This window comes from Grampus griseus (assembly GCF_964374135.1).
Source record: "Grampus griseus genome assembly, chromosome: 10".
Classification (NCBI taxonomy): domain Eukaryota; kingdom Metazoa; phylum Chordata; class Mammalia; order Artiodactyla; family Delphinidae; genus Grampus; species Grampus griseus.
This window is the reverse complement of record NC_139004.1, coordinates 76,978,787-77,002,587: the sequence shown is the minus strand read 5'-3', so window position 1 is coordinate 77,002,587 and position 23,801 is coordinate 76,978,787. Positions and strand designations below refer to the sequence as shown.

General features: G+C 41.3%; 1 protein-coding gene across 2 annotated transcripts in view; it reads right to left on the bottom strand.

The window, feature by feature from the left end:
* Positions 1-23,801, bottom strand: part of PTPRG (protein tyrosine phosphatase receptor type G) — a 732,636-nt gene that overhangs the window by 10,048 nt on the left and 698,787 nt on the right. For both annotated transcript variants that reach the window (XM_082663439.1, XM_082663438.1), the window contains 11 exons: positions 19,945-20,027; positions 19,621-19,755; positions 18,451-18,585; positions 16,114-16,286; positions 14,396-14,531; positions 13,699-13,845; positions 11,340-11,433; positions 10,345-10,421; positions 9,729-9,857; positions 5,991-6,137; positions 5,108-5,250 (listed from right to left, as the gene is read on the bottom strand). In XM_082663439.1, coding sequence (XP_082519565.1) covers positions 5,108-5,250; positions 5,991-6,137; positions 9,729-9,857; positions 10,345-10,421; positions 11,340-11,433; positions 13,699-13,845; positions 14,396-14,531; positions 16,114-16,286; positions 18,451-18,585; positions 19,621-19,755; positions 19,945-20,027 — 1,399 coding nt within the window. The remainder of the gene's footprint in view (positions 1-5,107; positions 5,251-5,990; positions 6,138-9,728; positions 9,858-10,344; positions 10,422-11,339; positions 11,434-13,698; positions 13,846-14,395; positions 14,532-16,113; positions 16,287-18,450; positions 18,586-19,620; positions 19,756-19,944; positions 20,028-23,801) is intronic.

Below are 23,801 nucleotides of genomic sequence, written 5' to 3'. Positions count from 1 at the left end.
TCCACTGTATATATGTACCAGATCTTCTTGATCCATTCATCTGTTGATGTTTAGGTTGCTTCCAGGTCGTGGCTATTGTAAACAGCGCTGCAGTAAACACTGGGGTGCATGGTTCCATTCGAACCATGGTTTTCTCTGGATATATGCCTGGGAGTGGGATAGCTGGATCATATGGTAGCTCTATTTTTAGTTTCTTAAGGAACCTCCATACTGTTCTCCATAATGGTTGTACCAATTTACATTCCCACCAACAGTGTAGAGGGTTCCCTTTTCTCCACACCCTCTCCAGCACTTATTGTCTGTAGACTTTCTGATGATGGCCATTCTGACCGGTGTGAGGTGATACCTCATTGTAGTTTTGATTTGCATTTCTCTAATGATTAGTGATGCTGAGTATCCTTTCATGTGTTTGTTGGCAATCTGTATATCTTCTTTGGAGAAATGTCTATTTGGGTCTTCTGCCCATTTTTGGATTGGGTTGTTTGTTTTTTTGATATTGAGCTGCATGAGCTGCTTGTATATCTTGGAGATTAATCCACTGTCAGTTGCTTAATTTGCAAATATTTTCTCCCATTCTGAGGGTAGTCTTTTCGTTTTGCTTATGGTTTCCTTTGCTGTGCAAAAGCTTTGAAGTTTCATTAGGTCCCATGTGTTTATTTTTGTTTTTATTTCCATTACTCTAGGAGGTGGATCAAAAAAGATCTTGCTGTGATTTATGTCAGAGAGTTTTTTAACTATGTTTTCCTTTAAGAGATTTTTATAGTATCCGGCCTTACATTTAGGTCTTTAATCCATTTGGAGTTTATTTTTGTGTATGGTGTTAGGGAGTGTTCTAATTTCATTCTTTTACATGTAGCTGTCCAGTTTTCCCAGCATCACTTATTGAAGAGATTGTTTTTCCTCCATTGTATACCCTTGCCACCTCTGTCATGGATTAGTTGACCACAGGTGCGTGGGTTTATCTCTGGGCTTTCTATCCTGTTCCATTGATCTATATTTCTGTTTCTGTGCCAGTACCATACTGTCTTGATTACTGTTGCATTGTAGTATAGTCTGAAGTCAGGGACCCTGCTTCCTCCAGCTCCGTTTTTCTTTCTTAAGATTGCTTTGGCTATTTGGGGTCTTCTGTGTCTCCATACAAGTTTTAAGATTATTTGTTCTAGTTTTGTGAAAAATGCCATTGGTAATTTGATAGGGATTGCACTTATCTGTACATTGCCTTGGGTAGTATAGTCATTTTGACAATACTGATTCTTCCAGTCCAAGAACGTGGTATATCTCTCCATCTCTTTGTGTCATCTTTGATTTCTTTCATCAGTGTCTTAGAGTTTTCTGTACAGGTCTTTTACCTCCTTAGGTAGGTTTATTCCTAGGTATTTTATTCTTTTTGATGTGCTGGTAAATGGGATTGTTTCTTTAATTGGAAAAATCTTTGTTAATAATTTTTGAGCAAGGGTTCCTACATTTTCATTTTGCTTTGGACCCCCACATACATTATGTAGCTGGGACTGGCTCTGACACTTGGATATGTGTGTACACAGGGCCTAATACCTATACAGGCAGCCCCCATTTCCTCATGCATGAAGCGGGGATCCTAAAGTTACCCCCCTAGTGGGGTGATTTTGAGGATTAAATGAAGGACTCAATTAGTTGTGATTTGAAGGTGTCTTTGCAGCAGTTGGTACAGAATGCAGTCCATATATTTCAGCATTTCCTCTGGACTGTCTCAGGACAAAATTAAAATTAACATTTATTGAAGACCCCAAAGAGCTTTTGCTTATTTGGGCTTTATCTGTCAATAATTACTGTATCAGATGTTAGAACTGAGAAAGTGTTAAAACACAAAACCGTGCAAGCACGCATTCCATTAGCTGTCAGAGTGGGGATGTCCTCCTGGGTCACATAGCTCTGGAAAACTCCACTGTACACTCAAGACAGAATACAAGTGAACAAGGCAATCTGTATCTTTGTATTATGAAAACAGTTGTGTCCTCTTGGATCTCTTGGAAGGGCCTTGGAGACCTCCTTCCCAACCAGGGACCCTGGGATCCCACTCTGAAAACTGTTAAATGAAATTAGCCCACGATGGCCTCCAACGGGGTGATAGAGATAGCTCCACAGTGAATTCACATTAAGTATTTGCACAGGAAACTAGCCTTCGTTCTGCGAGTGAAGGTCTAATCTACTAGTGTCTCACAAAACTGTGTAAGAACCATGCTGTGTTTTGAACTCATCTGTAGGCTCTGTGTTTAAAATTTGACAGTAGTGGTGATACAGATCAGCCTCTGGATAGAACTGTCCTGAGCAGACAAATATAGGATGCCGTGAATAAAGCAGTTTGCCTTTAAGCTGTGCCTGTGCTCAAACAAACACAATCAGTTTACTTTCTGTTGAGGAAGTTTACCTTCAGATCATTTTACCCAGAAACTTCATCGACCTGGCACACAGCTGTGAAGACCAGATCGACAGCACAGAGTTTGTGCACTAGAAGTTCAGCTCAACTCTTTGACTTTCAGTGGGAGCACTGAGGCCTTCTTTCCGAGCCTGCCCACTGCTATCTTTGGCAGAACTTAAACTTTGTGTCGATAAATTGGTTTTATCGTTCACAGATGAATGTAAGCAGGAAAAATACCAATAACCAAAACAAAGAGCAAGGCTGTGTGGGGCAAGTTCATATACAGGCACATATCCTGAATAATGGGTGAGTCATCCTAACTTGAAAGCACGGTACCAATTCATACCAATCTTTATCCACCACCCACTGTGTGTCACTCTGTGGAGAATGGGATGAATAAGTTAGCACTGGGGTGACAGTCATGTAAACAAGTAGTTACAATATGATGTGATAAACAGGAACGGCATTGGTAAAGAGGCGATGTTTATGGACGATACCCTCTGGTTTCAGTTAGAAACAGTTCGAAGAGAGTGACTTTTGAAGTGTGTGTTGAATAAAAGGGCACTTAGACAGAATAGTATTTGCAGGGCTAAGGTGGGCTGCAGGAAGTAAATCAGTGGAGGACTGGGATGACAGCTGAAGAAGTAAAGCTTCAACCAGCTTGTAAAAGAATTTGGGAAGTGTACTGAGAAGGCATCAACAAGACTTGGTGGCCAATGATAATTGGAGGTGAGGGGGCACAGAAAAGGACTCTGATATGTTTCTGGTTTGTACAACTAAGTGGATGGGAGCAGGCTGGGAAGGCAAGTTTGCGTTTATACATGCTAGATTTGAGGTGTGTGTTTGTAGGCCATCAGGAAGGAATATTTAGAGGTTTAAAAAGTAGGTAAGAAAGATGGAAACTGAAAGGTAACTGGCATTCAGTGTTGTACTAGAGCTAACAACTATTAAAAAACTTCAGATGTACTTGAGTAATGTAGAAAAATAATTCTAATGGAATCACTTATCTCTTAAAGATGGTGGATAAATGAACGAATGCATATCTTTAGGTGGCTTTTAATCCAGCTCTCCTATATGATATGTGAAGAGCCGCTAGTGTAGGATGAATTTGCTCTTTTCTTGCTTAGGCCTAAGAACAAGCTACATTTGATTAATTCCAGAGGTGACACAGTCAGCATGTAGCATAAAATAAAAATCACTCAATGAGACAATATACCCCAAAGCTGAATATAGGTAAATGAAACAAACAATTCTGTTTAAATTGTTTAACTAGTTGTTGTTGGTTTTTGTTTTTTGTTTTTTCTCCTTTCCGTCTTCTCTTACCATGAAATATAACATTAGCTGCATTACTGACTTCAGGACAGATCCCTGGAGTACTATCAGAACAGCAAAATCCGTCACGGAGCTGGGCAGCAACATTAGAATTTGGTCTGAATTGATAAAAGCTAGTAAAATCCAGAAGGTATATGAAAAGCTGCCAGATTAGTGTGGGGAAAAAACTCTAGCAGCAGCCCTAACTTTGTGCTATAACTGCATATCCTAAAGTTCCGTAGACTCGTGGTACCTACCCAGTTATTCTGAGGTTGACTGTGTTATTTAAACACTAGTGCTGGTTGTCACATTTCCAGGGATCTTACTTACTCAGGCTACTTAACTAATCCTAATTCTTCTAATTAAGAGGTCAACATTTTGAAATAGTCACTATTTAAAAAAGACCATCAAACTCTTTGGAAGGAGCCAAACATATGGCTTGACGCAAATAGGAGAGTACCATGGATTTGAGGTGAAGGTGCTGACCTCAGCCGAAAGTCTTTGTTCACTTCCTGTGACAGCATTAGTTCAAAGATAAGACTTAATGAGCTTTTACTTCGAAATGTACTACTCTCTATTCTAGCAGAGTAGATAGTAACTTAATGAACATAATGGATGCCCTGACACGTTGCTGACCAAGGGAGATAACTAACTACCTTAGAACTAGAGACGAGGATGTCTAATTGGTGCCACTGGCTAAAGGTCTGTGAGATTCACAACAATCTGCAACTGATTTGCAGGTCGAGTCCATCTATGAGGTTTGACTCCAGGTATTCGTATACTATGAGGTATATCTATGACCCCCTTCCTTCTCATTAAAGGGAAAGTGGGCTGGGTTTGAACTCTGTTCGGACACTTAGAAGCTCAGAGCCAGGAGCAAGTTATTTGTTCTCTTTGCAGTTCATATGCTTTGCCTTTAAACTCCCAGAGACAGTACTGTAAACTTCAAAACACATTGTAACCTATAAATATTATCATAAATAATAATACCTTTTTCATTACATTTCATGTCTACACTAGTAAGTGTTTGCTGGAGATCAGTGTAAGGATTTAAAAACAACTAATTAATATAAAGTATTACATGTAAACTAATAGAAATGTAGACATGTTGTAAGTTATTGTTTAATTTGCATTATTGAAACAGAAAACCTCAGAAAGCATGCAGATGTATTTTGGTAGGCTGAGATACAGTACTTTCACCTTTCTAGAACCTATACTCGGAGAGTCTGAAGCCTTTGACAAATTAAAACCCAAAGAGAAACACAACACCTTGCACATGGACACATGAGAAATAAGCTGGAATTGTCACAAGCTGAGAGAGAGGGAGTACGTTTTTAAAATCTGTCTTTCCTTCCCCCTACTACCACAGTGCAACAAGACAATTAAAAAACAGGTACATACTCATCATGAACAATGGTGGGGCCATCCCTTGTTAAGGCCTCTTCCTTGATGACGTTGATAAGTTCAAAAGTACTGCTTATGGGGGCATCCGGGTTAGGCCATTTGGGACACTGGAAGTGCCGAACTTCTAGGACATAGTCATCCTACAACCAATACAACACGAGTCACGGCTCATCCTTCATTTCATCCTATCTATAATCTAATGACTCGTACTTGCTCCTGAGGAAGTGTATACTATAGATGATTGAAGAATGCCCGATTAACCAAACTGCTGTAAGGAGAAAAATACTAGGGAGGTCTGCTTGACACGAACAAATGAGGTTATGATAGTGAAATAGAATCCTGTTCAGGGAAAAATTGTAAGGGACAACAAATTATAAGAGGCTTTATATCCTACTCTATCTTACCTATAAAAATAAAGAAAAAAAAAAACCCAGGAAGGGGTGAGGACATCTTTATTTAAATTACTAATATAAGACAGCTCCCCTCTTACCAACCCCATAGGAAGGTAGTTAATTATGCATCAAAATGTTGTTTACTAAAAAAAAAAAAAAATAGTCTTAATATTATCATCTCTGCAACATATTGCAAGGCTCACATTTCTGACGGCAAAGAAAATACTGAGCTCTAGTATATTGTTTTTATAATTAGGTCAACAGGCCTATTTGTATGCATGCTCAATCAGAGGAACTGCTACATGTCATCTTTCCAGCTGGAAAAAGCAAATATTTGAAGGAAGCAAAAAAGGAAGTGAACATACTTAAGTCACACTCAAATGCCTGCCTGGGCCCGTCTTAAGGGTGGTAAATTACTCCATTATTACTTGGAAGGGTGATCCAGGGCCCAGCTGTGGCTGTTACTGAGGAACTGAGGTTGAGGTTACCTGTGTAGCTTCAAGGATAAAGTCATGGATGATAATTTGTTCTTCGTTAGAGAGGCACAGTTTGTCTTTGCTGATAAGGGTGACGGTAAAGGCCTCACAGTTCATGGATTCTTCTCGACTTGGCCAGTATACAAACTCGTCTTCAGCCTATGGGGACCAAAAAGAAAAGAAGGACAAAAATTCCTCTGCAGTGCTGTCAACCATTTATTTTCGAATTTTCTTACCAAACGATTTCTTTCTTTGCCATTTGCCATACCTCTCAAATCAGTTTTTAAATTGGGTTCATAGAATTATTAGCCCAATTAGATTAGCCCTATCTAATCATGCTGAGTTCAGTGGTGGTTGTATTCTATTGTAAAATACGCTTCATAACTATTTCCTAGCACCTCTCACCTATGTCATATCCGACAACCAAAAAACCTCCCTCTGTAGGGGATGTATTACCCCTAGCTGAGAAATGCTCTGTAATATAATTGTCAGAGTAAAAAAGGAGACAGGATCTAGGTCAAGTAATTTTAACTTGTTATTTCACAATGGCTTATGTGACTAAGATATGCTAATTGTTGTTCTATGGATTATGTCATTAACAGTTCTACAGTTGACCAGCATTTTGCAAAGGACTTCCGTAAACATTCTCTTACTTGGTTTTCATAATATGCTAGTGAGGTATTTTTATCTTCTGGCTTTGTAGATGAAAACACCAAGGCTCAGACAGGCCCATAAATAGGCATATTGGCTCTAAGTACAAGGTGCTTTGTAAAAGGAAAGTTAGTCTGTCAATGTTCGACTTCAAGTCTTTCGGCCTCGAATCAGGTAAGCTTTAAACGTTCATCTACTTTTAAGATTAAAAATAAAGATTCAGTAACAGAAACTACTATACATAAAATAGATAAGCACTAACAATTTACTGAATAGCACAGGGAACTATACTCAATGTCTTGCAACAACCTATGATGGAAAATAATCAGAAAATATAATTGGATCACTTAGCTGTACACCTGAAACGAATACGGTATTCAGGCTTGATACTTGAATTCTATCCCTGAAAACTATGGAGGCCTAAGAAAAAGAGAACCGTTGCCTAGGCTGGAGACTGTGAGAAATACAATGATTATGACGAGCCCTGCCCCCTCCTTTTTCTAATCAGTTCAAATGGCAAATTACAGTTTGCCTGTAATATATACATTTCTATGGGCATTTTCCTGAAAATGCTTAGACAGTCCTAGTGAAGTCAGAAATAATTCTGAATAATGTTGAAAACAAAGAAGGTTTTGTTTAATCTTACATTGTTGCATCAGAAATGAGCCAACAGTCCAATAAGACTTATCACCCTTTCAAGTTTCAATATAGCTTATTGCCAAGTACATTTTTATTTTTAAAGCTCAGCATAAGGGGAAACAGATTAGCAACGGGGTTTAGTCTATACAAAAGAAGTCTGTAACTGTCTTGGGTTTTAATGCGTTTTGCCCAAGGAAGTGGAATTAGGGCCCTTTGAACAGACATTAAAGCCATAATGACGAACAAGGCTTCTAAATTTAACCAAATACATAGATTAAGTATAGGCCTGGATGTGATCCTGAAAAAAGTTATCTAAGGCTTAATTTCCATATCTGAAAAGTGGGAATAATAAAACTACATACCTCAAAGAGCTATTATGATGATAAGATGAACTGGAAATTATCTAATTTGCCTAAAGGCTGCCAAAGGGATTTTAGTAACGGTGGAGGAACGGCAGAAAAACCTTTTGAACACAGACAGTAAACTAGGGAATAACTGATCGTCTTGACAGACTATGACAAAGAAATGCTACTTCTTGATTCAGTAGGAGCTCTGATCGCATGCTTATTTTGCTTACAGATAGGGCAGGGACGCCTAAGCAGCAGTGACTTTTGGGCTATTCACAGAACGATGGTCTTTGTAACGTTACAGTAGTGATAAATAACAAAGCAAACAAAAAATGCAGAGACAGTACCTTTAGAAAAAACTACACACTACTGAATCTGACTTTCGACCCTAGAGCTATGAGTGCAGACATGCGTGATTGCAGCATAGCCTTCTTGGGCCTCGGAGAGACACCGAGATGACAGGCCTGGTGGCCCGGTATCGTCGCTGTCCACAGAACACGTATTGACTCACTCAGTCAGTCTCCCCCTCTCCTCCCCATACAAATGAGCTCTTGGGTATAGTGACTGTCCTCTGTTAAGTGAGGATAACAAAACACTGACTCATCCAACAAATGCACGTTTTAACAACCCTAAATGCCTCCAATTTCCATATGCCGAACAGAGTAGACCCCTATTGCCAGCTAATTTGAAAATTTACACTCCAGTTTTTAGCTTAAGATTCTCAACTTTGTTGCCATTCTATCACACAGAAGCAGTCTTGGTATTCCGAAGCTGGAGCAGAAAGCGACAAAGTGAAGTTCCTACTGACTGGGCACACAGTCAAATGCATGTCATCAAGACTAGGGGTTCACTCACATGCTGTTCTTTCTTGATTAAAAAACTCACTACTCTGACACTCACGGAGGCAGATCGTTTTTGTTTTTGTTTTTACTTTGTGCGCTTACAAGTCCTCATAGTAACTTCTGAAGACCCAACTATTTCGAAACTTAAGAATGCAATGAGAGCTCAGCAGAAATAGTTACACTTATTTTCATAAACGTGCTCACCCTTCTCCTCTAGGGTCTAGCGACCTCAATAGGGAAGGACTAAAGGGAGAAGAAAGAGGTAGTAGCTTAGTCAAGGTCTTAAAAAGCACCATCAAGTCCGAACAAGGAAGGCTTTCCTAATCTCCCTCCCTGTAATAGATCGGGCTTGCCTGTGGATTGGGGGAAAATAACGATACATTATTAGTACTTTTGATACCGTTTTCTTTGGGCCAGGAAACATTTCTGTGATGTGGCGGCATTGGACATATACAATAACAAAATGAGACAGGTGACTCAAGTTCCAATCCTGGCTCCCATGGTTCGTATATGCCCTTGGGCAAGTTACTTCCCTCAGTTTTCTCAGCTACTAAAGGAGATGCTGAGAGCACCTGTGTCATCGAGTTGTAGAAAGGATTAAAGGAGTTAATACAGGTAAAGATATAATCAATCAATGTTAACTACGGTTAACATTTATTGATCTAATCAATAAAGGATATAATCAATCAATGTTAACTACTGTTACTGTTCATTTATTTTTCAACAGTGACATATAGCAACTGAGAGGTCGGCTTAAGATCGTGCATTAGTGAGGTTAGAAAAAGGACCTTCTTCAAAACCTTCTGGGCTTCCCTGGTAGCTCAGTGGTTAAGAATCCGCCTGCCAATTCAGGGGACATGGGTTCGAGCCCTGCTCCGGGAAGATCCCACATGCCGCGGAGCAACTAAGCCTGCGCGCCTAGAGCCCGTGCTTCGCGACGAGGAGCCACCGCAGTGAGAAGCCCGCGCGCGCAGCAACAAAGACCCAACGCAGCCAAAATAAATAAATAAAAACCTTCTCCCACGCTGCCATGTACAGTACAACTGAGGGGTGATTGATTGATATATCACCAGCATTAGGGATCAGTGCTGATCCTGTTGGAACTGATAGGGTCAGGAATGGTAAGACTAGGAAAGGCACCTGTGCAGACATAGAAGATGAGAAGTCTGAATTCCCTCCCTAGCATGTACAGACACGGTAGCCCTGTGACAAGGTAATTTATGCTCTGGCCTCCCGGGCTCATTAATATATAGCAGATGTGCTTTACTTACCAAGCTCTGGTTGTCTGGCAGCATGACAATGATCTGTGCGTTATGATCCCAAATCATTCGCCAGAAATCTTTCGTAGTATGTGGCAGAGGATGCTGGGTTATGATAAATTCATTGCTCCTGTAATAGCCCTTCAGTTAGGAAGACGAAAAACCAGTGATTATGAGTGTTTAACTCTGCAGCAGTAAAATATATTCATGAAATAAGACCGGCACTGTTTCGACCTCACGAAAATAATCAAAAGAGGCACTCAGTGCATTGGGCTAATTTTTAGATGTACTTCTCCTAACATGTATATAGACAGTTTTCTCTCCACGTCCGATGCACTTCTAGTTCCCCCTGCTGTTTTTACTTGACAGCAATTTCAACATTTATTCGAAGACTAGATGGGTGAAATTCACGGAAAGATTAATTCCTTAACAAGCATTTCTGTTAGCTTAAGCAATTTTTGTGTCCTCACCGATTAGGTATCCTTGGTTAGAGGTTTCCAGATACAGAAATCTCTATAATTTTGATATTACACATCAAGAAATTACTTGAAAGTCACATAGGTGGTATCTGCTGTTTAGCACCTTTCAGTTTAATTGACTTTATTTATAATTAACTGTTGACTCTCACCATGATATAAGAAGCATTAATGTAGTCTGTTCCTTTCATTCCAGGCAACGGTGCAAGGCCCACTCGAGCACGCTCAGCTATGACATGGAAAAAACGAAAACACCACATTTGCCTCATTACCCCTCACCACCAACAGCACTTTCTGAGAGTTACTTGGTGAGTAATAGAGCTCTTTGGCTCCCCTTTCTTTTTAAGACTTACCTATATTTTTAAACAAGCTAGAGCATTATCAGCTAAGGAAGAATGTAAAATGAAATTCTGCTGCATGTGCCCAGCAGGACCCAGACGTTCTAGGAATAACACTTGACTGTGGGAGAGGCTTTCCCAGCGGACCACTAAGAGGATACTGTGTGTGGAGTCAACACAGGGTTTCAGGTCACTCTTGACCCTGGTTTGATATTCCTACACTTATACCAACGTATTGTAGTTTGCTCTTTTGCCATCCCCTTACTCCCAATCTTTTTCTTTGGGAAGGCCTTAGAAAATATTGGCCTCTTTCAGTAGACAGAATCTCTTCACTGATCACCCATGCCTGTGTCTACAGTGTACTACACACAGTATCCACTGCTGTGTCCCAAGTTATTTATGCAGCGGTCACCACCTACCAACGGTGCCTTAGTCTCTAATAGCCAGAATAATTTAGTCTCAATAGCCAGAATAATTTAGCAATGTAGTTCCAGCTGTGCAGATTAATCCAGGACTCTCTGTTTGAAGAGAGCATTAATGCCACAGTGATAATGACATTTTGTTTTTAAAGGCAAGACATGGTAGAAATAATCTAACTCTTGAATTTCGAGGTGAACTGAAGCGAGCTTTCATGTCACATAGACGCAGCAACTTGCTGGTGCCGTCACCCACCCCTCCCGTTTTGATCAAACTGCTTCAGTTGTCCTCAGCATAACTTTTCCCCTTGGTAGTGGCTGCCTCTTTACTTAACACACAAAATCCAAAGAAAAAACGAACACAGGCAAGTCGAACTGATTTTAAGATCTTACAGGGCACGACTGAAGAGTTTCTGTTCTTTTCTTTGTTACACTCTTTCTGAGCACTGAAGCATTCCACGTATTTTGCATTACACTGTGTGACCAGCTGAAAGAAAAGCAACATTTTAGCCTTCATTCAAAGGATTATAATTGTGCCTGTGTTAACTAACTTATTGTGGTAATGGTTTCTCAGTATATAGTTAACTATCAAACCATTACGTTGTAGACCCTAAACTTGGAATTCTTTGACCTACATGCAGCGTGGTCTATCTCAGTCAAGCGGGGAAAGACAACAAAACAAAAACAAAGGTATAATTGATAGCATCTGCTTGATGATCTGGCACAGATACTATAAACATTTTTGTATCCCAAAGGACACTTTTTTGTGTTTCAACAGTGGTAGCTTTTTCAGTTGTCTTGGTTGTTTGTGTGCTTGTTTTATTTACTATTAGGCCTTAGGTTTCTTTTTTTTTTTTTTTCCCTGTACGCGGGCCTCTCACTGCCGTGGCCTCTCCCGTTGCGGAGCACAGGCTCTGGACGCGCAGGCTCAGCGGCCATGGCTCACGGGCCCAGCCGCTCTGCGGCATGTGGGATCTTCACGGACCAGGGCACGAACCTGCGTCCCCTGCATGAGCAGGCAGACTCTCAACCACTGCACCACCAGGGAAGCCCTAGGCCTTAGGTTTCTTGACTACAGGCACTATGTAAGCAGCATTTGTTGAATTAACGTGGGTTTCTCTGTGGATGATGTCACTGATTCCTCACAGCCACATGAAATGGAGGTGTCTCTATACTAGCAAACACGGCTTCGTGGTAATAAGAGCTAATCATGGTAAAGAATTTACTAAGTTCTCAGTAAATGTCTGTTAAACTGAACTGACATTGTTCTAAGGCTGTTATAAATAATTAGCCCAGTAGTTTGGTTATTCTTCCCGTGTATATAGCTTGGTTGAATCATTCTGTCAATCTTTTTGGGGGGTGGGTGGTGGGTGAGGAGGGAGGGGGTCCATGCTAACAGAGTATATGGGAACGGTCTCCTTCTCTACGTGGAGGTGGATGTAGTTGGTTAATGCCTGTAAAGGAACAAATGACCTGGTTTCTTTTGATGAATTTTTAAAACAGTGTATAAACAAACGTTGCAGAAACAGAAAAGGCAGAATTTAATTAAGAATTATTGGTACTTAATTTTTTTAAGAATTCATTTTAAACATTCAAAATGAGACACTATGTCCTCACTATTGATTACCTCAAACGGTTCGCAGGGCAGTAAGGATGTTATAAAAGGAGACCTAGAAATTTAAAATTGTTATAACTGAACTTGGTGAAATTGATCTACTTTTCATTTCATATCACTTGTTATCATTTGTTTGACAGTCTCATTTCTTGAGCTGAGACGCGAAGGTTTCAGTGTCTATGGAAGGTTTTACCATGAAAACTAAAACTGCAGAGATTCATCTCATTCTTTCCATCTTGACACAAAACGAGAAATTACATATAGAACAATGTGCAAAAAAGCCTGGTTTTTTTAAAGTCTAATGAGAGACTACGAAATAGGAAAGCACTTAGTACTTTGAGATGACTGAGCTTTCTGATCTTACTTACTTTAATAGTTCTTATAGTCTCTCTTTGCACTCAATTCCGTATAAACCTTAACTGTCTTTACACCTCATGCCCCCATGCCCCTATCAAAGAAAAAGAATAACCATTTAGGAAAAGTTAACTAAAGTTTCTTTAGTATTCTGTAGTAACTAGATCTTTTCTAGTTTCTAAATTATCTGCTAGGATAGTCATTCAAAGAGCTTTGCTTTTAAGATAATGCCAACAAATAGCTGTTCTCCATCAGGGTAAGACAGTATTTGTTCAGAAAAAAATACAGAGGATAGGGCTTCCCTGGTGGTGCAGTGGTTGAGAGTCCGCCTGCCGATGCAGGGGACACGGGTTCGTGCCCCGGTCCAGGAAGATCCCACATGCCGCGGAGCGGCTAGGCCCGTGAGCCACGGCTGCTGAGCCTGCGCTCCGCAACGGGAGAGGCCACAACAGTGAGGCCCGCGTACCGCAAAAAAAAAAAAAATACAGAGGATATTTTTTGGACTGGAACGACTGACAGAGTACCATGTCATTAGGGCCAGGGGCAAATGTTAAAGTCGTAAACTGTGCAGAAGAAAATACAGCACAGCACTGTCTACTTGGATACCCACAATTCATACGTAAGTCGAAACTTGATCTTCCCATGGATTACATCTGAGGAGTGCAGATAGATAGTAATCCATTTTAGTCTAGACATTCATGCAAAAAAGACACGACCCTCCCAACTCAAGGCATTTCTTTACCTCCTTGCTGCTTTGCCAAAGAAACGTATTGAAAGCACTACCTTGAACTGTTTCTCCAGTCGTGTCTTTCCTCCCGCTCCTGGTATGAGGATACTGTTAACGTAACTATGCAGCTGACTGGAAGATACTTCAGTCTCCTTTCCAAGAATGGCTTCCAACAAGGCATCGTGGATGAAAATGTACTGCTCCTAAAAGGCACACGACATGGTAGTCACTGAGGAGAGCTGCGACAGGGCAGCCACCTCTGTCCCCTGCGTGAAATCGACCTTAGATGAACTCTTCCCCTAGCAGGGACCTCCCGCATGCATTTACAGCCAGGGGGGTCAGCTCCAGTCCATCCTTCCTTACCTGTCAGAAGTTATTTTAGGGTAGGGCCTGTGCTGCGTTTAGTTCTGTATTCCATACCACGCCCCAAACAAAGCAGTGGGAAGACGTGTGTTCAGTGAAGGGCTTCAGAACCATTGCCTCGTATATATCTCTCAGGCTAAACAACAAGGTTTAAGCGCCCCCAGCATGGAATACACAGCACTAGAGAAAACTGTATCTGCTTCATTTAAGAGCCACACAGAAATGGATGCCTGTGAGCCAAAGAACGGTATCCCGGTTAGGACATCTTCCAACACAAACCTGTAAATTCCTTCCAGGCCCAAGAGAATGCGTATGTCTCACTCTCAGTCATTCAACTTTCAGTTCAAGCGTGTGCTGGAATCACATGAGAACACCAGCACCCCTCCTCACCTCAGTCTGGACGAGGTAGTTGCGCTGTGTCCTGATATGCTTCAGGAATCCCAGGACATTGACTGTGCTTTTGTCTTTTATCTGTTGCAGCATGCTGTCGATCACAATGTAGGTGCCCGTCCTGCCCACGCCAGCACTGGAGGAAAGGCAGACACTCAACTAGTACACTTGCTGCTCTACCAGGTCATGAACCATGGATTACAAAAATTATCATCTGAGTCTCCAACGCGCTGAGAAATAACCTACGTCAACTATACTAGGTTCTCCCAACAAGAGGGTTATGCTGACATACATACGGATAGCATTCAGAAACTTCAGTAGGATCTTCCTCCCTCGTGAGTCTTGAGGGCGAGGGAAGACTGCCCTTCTACCATACATAAAAATATAAAATATGTATAAATATAAATAAATAAAAATATAGTTACAGATTTGCTTTCTCAGCCTTGCTTGCAGCTCAAGCAAAGGGTTTAACTCTGTGATGCCAGGGGCCACAAGGTGTCTCTCCTGGCAGTAGCCATCTCCGCACCAGAACCACCCCTGCCGAGGCATCGCCTGGTTCTCCCGCTCCCCCAGGGATTCTGGGAGAACGCACCGTCCTTTCGAGAAACCCCCTCTGTGCACAACTCCCGCCCAGGGTGCTCAGTACTGGCAAGTTCCTATTTATAAGGGCTACTTTCCTTTAGTAATCCAGGGGTAGGAGAAGAAGAGCCCCTCTGGAAAAGCTGGCCTCTTTTATTCCCGTTTCCTGATTGTTTGTTATTTAAGCAAAACAACACAACCCAACCCAGGGAGACCCGAGTTCTGCCGTATTGAACCACAGGCTTCTTTTGGCAGAAACCTGCCGCCTCAGGTTCCCCATCTCACACAGTTTTGTTGATGATACCCAAGTGCTTTGATAGACCTTCACCTCTATTTTAGTGATTCTAAATGGGTGAGCAAAAATGTAGAGTCCTTATGGGACTTTAAACAGAGTCCTTATGGGACTTTTCCGACGTCTGCAAAGGACCTGCTCTGTGGAAGCATGTTATGAGAACAGCCCCAAAGAAACGCTGAGAAAAGGCTGGGCAGCTATGTAACATACATCACAGAATAAGCAACATCTCTTTGAATACCAAAGTGAAAAAAGCCCAGCAATCCAAATGAAACACAATAAAAGCATTTTTGAAACGATCAGCTAAGGTTGTTTAAGGTAGTTAAGATGGGAAAACAGGCTTTATCTGTGCTTTAAAAAAGGTATTTTATATAGCACGTGTAAACTGAAAGCCTTTCACACATAAACTAACTATTATCATTTGGAGGAACCCTACAGAAAAGCCATGTTCAAAAACTCAAAATCTCTAGTGCGGAAAGTTCTAAATTTGTGTGTAAGGTTTCTATATATTAGGAGCTGCCAACAATTTCCCTATAAACACTGGGGATTTTTTATCAGTAATAAGAAGGCGTTATAAAAACTGGAGACTCATCCTCTAAGAGCATATTTTGTTGTAACCTCAGAAGCAGCAGATGGTTTCTTAATGTGAGGGGACTACAGTGACCTTCCGTAACCCTAACAGGTCTCACTGGTCCCAGTTTTCAGAGTTAAGACTCCGTTTCTAAATCAAACAAAGCCGCAAGCAGCAGGGCCACAGTGGTCCAAGTTCACACAGCCCACACCCGCTGCTCTGCCCAATTCAAATGCTGAATCCCAGGCAGAAGAAAGGGGACGCCGTTGGCCTCACCTGCAGTGCACCAACACAGGGCCCATTTCTGGAGTCCGGGCTGCTGAGGACCTCCTCACGAAGGTCAGGACCGGGAGGGCGTACTCGGGAACTCCCATGTCGGGCCACTGCGTGTAGTGGTACTGGATCACTACCCGTTCATTCTGACGCCCCTTGGGATTTCCCTTCTGACCCTGAGAGAGGGTGAGAAAAGATGGCTTTAAGCTGAGAGTGGGCATTCTGGTAAAAATCACATAAGGGGGCTTCCCTGGTGGCGCAGTGGTTGAGAGCCCGCCTGCCGATGCAGGGGACGCGGGTTCGTGCCCTGGTCCGGGAAGATCCCATGTGCCGCAGAGCGGCTGGGCCCGTGAGCCATGGCAGCTGAGCCTGCGTGTCTGGAGCCTGTGCTCTGCAACGGGAGAGGCCACAGCAGTGAGAGGCCCGTGTACCAAAAAAAAAAAAAAAAATCACCTAAGGATGTCAGCAAACCTGACCTCTGTTCCCATTCGCCTTAACTGCTGTTCCTGGGGTTGGTTATTTCCTCTCTGTGGCCCGCTCATGCCCAAAATGGAGACATGACCTGGGTGCATAGAACGATCAGACATCTCTTGGAAGAGAAAATGGGTTAAGACTGTACCAAGAATGAATGTTTAGTATCGGTTTTCTGGATCTGGACCGATCCAAGCACTTTGTAATTTGCCTACAAGGCCTCCACTTCCTGGCAGCATTTGAGATGCCCCAACTCATCTGACTGTGGGCCGGGACTCACATTCTTTCTCCACTGTCCGGACTGGACCTTTAGGAGCCAGAGTGCTCGTGCCGTACACTCTCCAGGAGGTGTGGGGAGGATCCTAAGTGACAAGTGGTTCGAAATCTCTAGAGTCAAAGGCAACAATCAATTTATCTGTCACTTTCAATAAAGGAACACTACTCTGAAGAATTCGTTTAAGTGGCTGCACTTTTTACACTTGAACCACTTTGGATGAAAAATTTCCCCAAATAGATCACTTGCTGTGATTTTTTTTTTTTTTAATTACCAATACCTCTAAAATAAAAAAAAGTTTTTTGATGATTCAGGGTCATTAATCCATTGACACTGAATCTTGTAGGGTGTCTGGCCCTGTGCTACAAGGCCTCTGGATGTCTTTGATTTCTTAATTCTTCTGTTACCCCTCATTTTCCTATTTCTTCCACTTTTGCAGTTACGATGGTCAGTGTGCAAAACACCTAACGTTCCTATTGGACTTGCTCCTCTGGCTTAAGCTGTTTCTAAAATAAGAGTAAGTGGGTCGTGTTTAAATAACCTGAGGTGCTTCCGTGAGTAATGGACACTGTACTTAATGAGTTACTGGTTAGCTTGAGCCAGTTAACAGCTCTATTACAGAGAACACAGATAAAAACAGTGCAGCTGATTTTTATACACTTCTGCTATTCTTGGAAACAAACTATACACAGAAAGGACTGTTAACCTTGGATCACAAATGGGCTTCAGAGCCACTGACAGTGCGTATAAAAATCTCGGTAAATGTGAATTCTTCTGGGGCAAGAGGGAGGCAGTTTTATCACATTCTCCAAGATGTCCAAGACTAAAAAAATAAATTAGGAACCACTGCTACAAACAACTCCCATACCTAAACCTCTGTAGAGTACTACTTCACACTTTCCTAATGAGCACCTGTCTTGAGTTCATAATACTGCTACAGCGATCTATGAGTCTCGATGGGACAGTGGATTTTCAACAAGAGAAACTGAGATAACTTGAAAGCACCATTTCCACAAGGTGTAATTCTCACGATGGTAACAGTTCTACTGCAGAGAAGGGTTTTACCGTTAAGTCACATTAGGAAACACGACCAAGTTATATCGGTTTCTTAACTCTAGCACTCTCGGTACTTGTGTTCCTTGTAAGTTTCTAAGGGGGAATACGTACTACGTGGCATTCATTTTCCACACTTATCGAAGCACAGAATTTGATTTCTGCAAGCACCTTGCAGGGCTACTATCCCTTGGGACACACTTTGGGAAACAATGCTTTAAAAAGCTGCATCACCAAACAAACAGATGCTGCCGTATTTGCTGGTTACCAAAACCTCAGAGGACCTTTTTCTTTCCCCCCAAATGAAGCCTCTTTCATGAAGAGATTAAAGAACTCAATCAGGCCAGTTAAATTCTATTATGTGCTTTGCCAGTATCTTTCACACCATACACTGATGTCAATCAAAAGAGTTGTGAAAAAAATGTTTCAAAAATACTTTTTTAAAAACCAAGTTGGTTACGAGAGTTGGCCTTAGTCACACAGTAATTTTCATACTAGTTTAAAAAGAGATGCCCTGGCAGCCCACCCAACTCCTTCAATACCTTTTTCACTTTTGTATTTCGGACTGAAAAACGACGAACAGTATAGCAGGCGTGTACTTTTGTGCTCTTCAGTGTGACAATAATGTTTCCATACTCCTCACTGTTCTCTGTGGGCCAATACTGATCACATTTTCGCTGCAGAAAAGAAAAAAGCTGTAAATTATAACTGCAATTGATGTCACAATTCCAATGTTGATAATGTGGTTTCAAATGATGGTGTGGAGACACAGGCCATATCACCACGTGGTTGACTAAAAAAGGAATGCATGGGCTGAAGGCCTTGCAGGCAGATGTGACCTCTGAAGAGGTTAATCTTGGGACACGTTTGGGCAAGATCACTTGAGAAATGGGCCTAGTGTTCGCCATCATCCTTCAACACATGATGTACTTTAAAAGAAGGTCTAAGAAAAATCCTGTATATTTGACCTCTACGAAATGTGGGTAGGATATGTTATCAAAGGGAGTTTAAGTGTCATTTTGGGAGGCTGGCCTGCATTCACAGTTAACACAAAGTCTCTTGTAACTGTGAGCGCCTTCGTGTTAAAAACTGGGTCACCAAAGGCAAAACAGGGATTCCACCGTCAAAGTGAAGCAGTAGTGACTCTGAGTAACCAACCAGAGCCTGGATCCTTATTCCAGCTTAAATTCACGTCTAATGTCAGCTCATAACCCAATAAAGTTAACATATGAATCATCATCTTAAAAAAAGGTTCTCTTAGTGATGGTCAAGGTGTTTAAGCAGTCTTTACTCCCCCCAGTGTGAACTATTAGTAGTTCCTTGACTAAACTGTTTCTTCCAACGTCCCTGCTTTTGTTCTTTCTCTCCCAGATATTTGGAACGTCCTTCCTTCTCTTTTCAAGCCTGTGTAACTCTTCCTCCTCCTCTTTCACTGTTCAAATCTCACCTCAAATATTAACTCTTTAAAAAAATCTCTGTACTAGAGGATGCATTCCTGTGTTTTGCAGCACCCCCCGTCCCCCAATTAATACCCTATTCACCTCAATCATCATGTTTAATCCACTCTGGTAAGTGCCTAGCTCACTTTCCTGGCAGGGAGACCACTTCTCACTTCTCTAACTCTTTCGGCCTTGCCAAGTTTCTACCCTACAGCGGTACTCCACAAATATCTTTTTGAATGAAGGTACACGATTAAGCCAACAAGCTCTTACTCTTCCTTTTTCCACAAGGTTCGTAATCATGACAATGATTCCAGTGTTTTGTTCCCAAATCATCCTCCAGAAATCTTCAAACGTAGACTTTAACGGTCCCTGGGTGGCGATGTAGGCTTTCGCTTTGTTGTAACCCTTCAAAGATGACACAGCACAAAGTAAGATGAAAGCAGTATCACAGACCAGTTAATAATTCAAGTGCCTTCCGTATTGAGTAGGCTGTGCTTCTCATGTGAGCTCTGTGCGGTATGAAAACACATTCAACAGTCTCTGCAGCACCCTTCATTTATCAGAAACAGGTTTATAAAAACATTTCTGACTTACATCGACATAGTTTGCATTAATGTAGTCGCTGTGCTTAGAGTCTTTTCCTGGTAAAGGTCTTAACTTCACCCTACTGTGATCATCTACAGAGGATAAGAAAAAAAAGCAAAAACAAAATGTATTAATTCGAAAACTAGCAGCATTCTAAAGCACAAAACAAGGCAAAGAGGCAACATGGCATCTCCCAGAGTGGCCCAAGAAACCTTCTGGCAGAAGAACAACTAAAAATTCAAAGCTACAGCATTCAAACCCATCTCCAAACCACAGGGACACTCCTACCTCATGCTCTGACCTGTGAGTGCTAATATGCAAGAAATACAAATTGTGGTCCTTATTAGTTCATGTAAAACAATTCAAGTTGCAACCCTCCCAGATTTCCTCATCCTATATATATATATATATATATATTTTTCTTTTTGCAGTACGCGGGCCTCTCACTGTTGTGGCCTCTCCCGTTGCAGAGCACAGGCTCCGGACGCACAGGCTCAGCAGCCATGGCTCACGGGCCCAGCCGCTCCGCGGCACGTGGGATCTTCCCGGACCGGGGCACGAACCCGTGTCCCCTGCATCGGCAGGCAGACTCTCAACCACTGCGCCACCAGGGAAGCCCCCCTCATCCTATATTTTAAAACCAGTTTCCAAGGCCTTTGCTTACTCATGCCCCACCCCCTCCCCACTGATACAAATATAAAAAGGTGATTTTATTAGATCAAGCCCAGAACATCTATTTTCCAGAGGTGCCATTGCTAAACTCAGCTGGACTCCCCATCACCCCAGCAGACCCTGAATAATTGAGGGAGCCAGAGCTTGCTTCTAAGAGTAATCGCTTCACCGGAATCTGAAGTCCATGATCAGATTTAAGATCCACTTAACCTTCCCCTACGAACAAAAGGTGAGTGGTGATATGTGCCTCTGGTTGCCCAACAGAATGAGCTTGTATTTATAGGATAACAAACAAAAGAAAGCTGAGGTCATACTTTTATTTTTCCCTAGCTAGAAAGAGAATGGGCAAAAGCCCGATTTCCATTTCTATTTATAATCATGATCGTAAAAGGCTAGCTCGAAAAGAAGTCCAATGAGTGGATTAGCCTAGACATTACTGACCCCAGACTATATCAAGCACTTTTGGAAAGCCCTCCACATTCTTGGAACTGTGAATTGCTTTTGTTGTGCTGACAAACTCTCAGACTGCAGTGAATCTGAACAGGGGCTGCCTGATATAAATGGGCCCCAACTGAAAATACTCTCCTAGGGCATCTGGATCCTATGCCTTAGGAGCATTATATTGTTACTTCTCAGACTGACAAAGAGGAACACGTGTTCCTCAAGTTGCACAATTCATATTTCATCAAAAAGGTAACAGACTAGCTAAAAAGATCAATACTGGAGGTGGCATCCACGTGTGCCTTGAAAGCTGTGATGGCTCCGTGAGAGAACGCTCTTCCTGTATTGTGTTCCAGGTACATTCATGGACTGATTTTACTTGTTCCATAACATTTCCATGCTACTCTTTGCTATATAAAGGCGTTAATATAGGGGTAGACCAAGGTGCCGGGTGATGTGCCCAGAGTCTGACCAAGTGACCAAGAGAGCACCAAAACCCAGCTCTCCGAACTTACGGAAATAAAACCACATCTAATCTGAATTTGTGAAAGTAAAACCTCAAATGAACTTGTGAAAGTACAAACATGTCTACGAAGACCTGGTGGTTTTGTGACAAAACACGATAACCCTTGGGCACATCACACAGAAGTTGCCTTGATTTCCTCCCTCTTCTCTGCCACATAGTTTTAGCTAAGGCAGTGAGCTCACTAGAAGTAGAGGTTGCTATGGTGGACAGTGATGTGTGTGGACATATGCAAGGCATATACACGTGTATATCTCTGACTGACATATGCTTAGAAATGAGGTCTATAAATGGACAAGTCCTCACAGTCTCAGGGAGGTGAGCCTTGACTGGCTTGGCCGACAAATACTGCCAGAGTCAATCTATCCAAAGACTGGCAAGAAAAGAAAAGTTTTACTCTTCTTTCTTGTTCTCTTCTTTTTCTTCTCCTCATTCTCTCAGGTAACTGAAACAAATACTCTCATTCAAAAATGACTCTTGGTTCTTTTAAAACGTTTTCTAGAAGACGTAAAACTACAATCACAGATGACATGATCCTGTATATAGAGACCCTAAGGTCATATATGACAACTCCACAGCTAACATCATACTCAATGGTGAAAAGCTGAAAGCTTTTCCTCTGAGACTGGGAACAAGATAAGGATGTCCACTCTTGCCATTTTTATTTATCATGGTATTAGAAGTCCTAGCCAGTGCAGTTAGGCAAGAAAGAGAAATAAAAAGCATCCAAATTAGACAGGAAGAAGTAAAACTGGCACTATTTGCAGATGACCTGACATTATATATAGAAAATGCTAAAGACTTCATCAAAAAACTGTTAGAATAAATGAATTCAGTAAGGTTGCAGGATACTAAATCAATACACAAAAATCGATTGAATTTCTATACAGTAATAATGAACTGTCAGAAAGAGAAATTGAGAAAACAATCCCATTTACAATTGCATCAGAAAGAACAAAACACCTAGGAATAAACTTAACCAAGGAGGTGAAAGACCTGTGTATTGAAAACTCTAAGACATTAATAAAAGAAACTGAAGAAGACACAAATAAATGGAAAGATAGTCCATGCTCATGGATTGGAAGAATTAATATTGTTAACATGTCCATACTACTACCCAAAGCAATCTACAGATTCAATGCCATACCTATCAAAATTCCAATGGCATTTTTTCACATAAATAGAACAAACAATCCTAAAATGTGTGTGGAACCATAAAAGACCTCAAATAGCCAAAGCCACCTTGAGAAAGAAGGACAAAGCTGGAGGCATCACACCCCCTGACTTCAAATTGTATTACAGAGCTATAATAATTAAAACAGTATGGTACTGGCAATAAAAACAGACACACAGATCAATGGAACAGAGTAGAGAGCCCATAAATAAACCCACACATATATGGTCCACTGGTTTATGACAAAAGGGCCAGGAATATACAATGGGGAAAGGACACTCTCTTCAATAAACAGTGTTGGGAAAAGTGAACAGCCACATGCAAAAGAATGAAACTGGACCACTACAGTCCACCATACATAAAAATTAACTCGACATGGATTAAAGCCTTGAATTTAAGACCTGAAATCACAAAACTCCTAGGAAAAAACAACAGAGAAAAAAAGCTCCTTGACATAAGTCTTGGCAGTGATTTTTTTCAACCTGACACCAAAACCAAAAGCAACAAAAGCAAAAATAAACAAGTGGAACTACATCAAACTAAACAGTTTCTGCACAGCAAAGGAAACCATCAACAAAATGAAAAGGCAGCTTACCGAGGGGGAGAAAATATTTGCAAATCATGTATCTGATGAGGGGTTGACATCCAAAATATATAAATAACTCACACAAATCAATAGCTAGCAAAACGAGCAATCAGTTAAAATATGGGCAGAGGACCTAAATATCCATGTTTCCAAAGAAAACATATAGGTGGCCAATGGGTACATGAAAAGTTGCTCAACATCACTAATCTTCAGGGAGATGCATAGCAAAACCATGATGAGATATCACCTTACACCTGTTAGAGTGGCTATTAACAAAAATATAGAAAATAACAAGGCTCACAACTGTTAGAACTAATGAGTTCAGTCAAGGTGGTTAGATACAAGACCAACATAACATACAAAAATCAATTATATTTCCATATGCTAGCAGTGAACAATCTGAAAATATCAAGTAAACAATTCCATCCAAAAGAATAAAATACTTAGAAATAAATTTAACAAAAGCACAA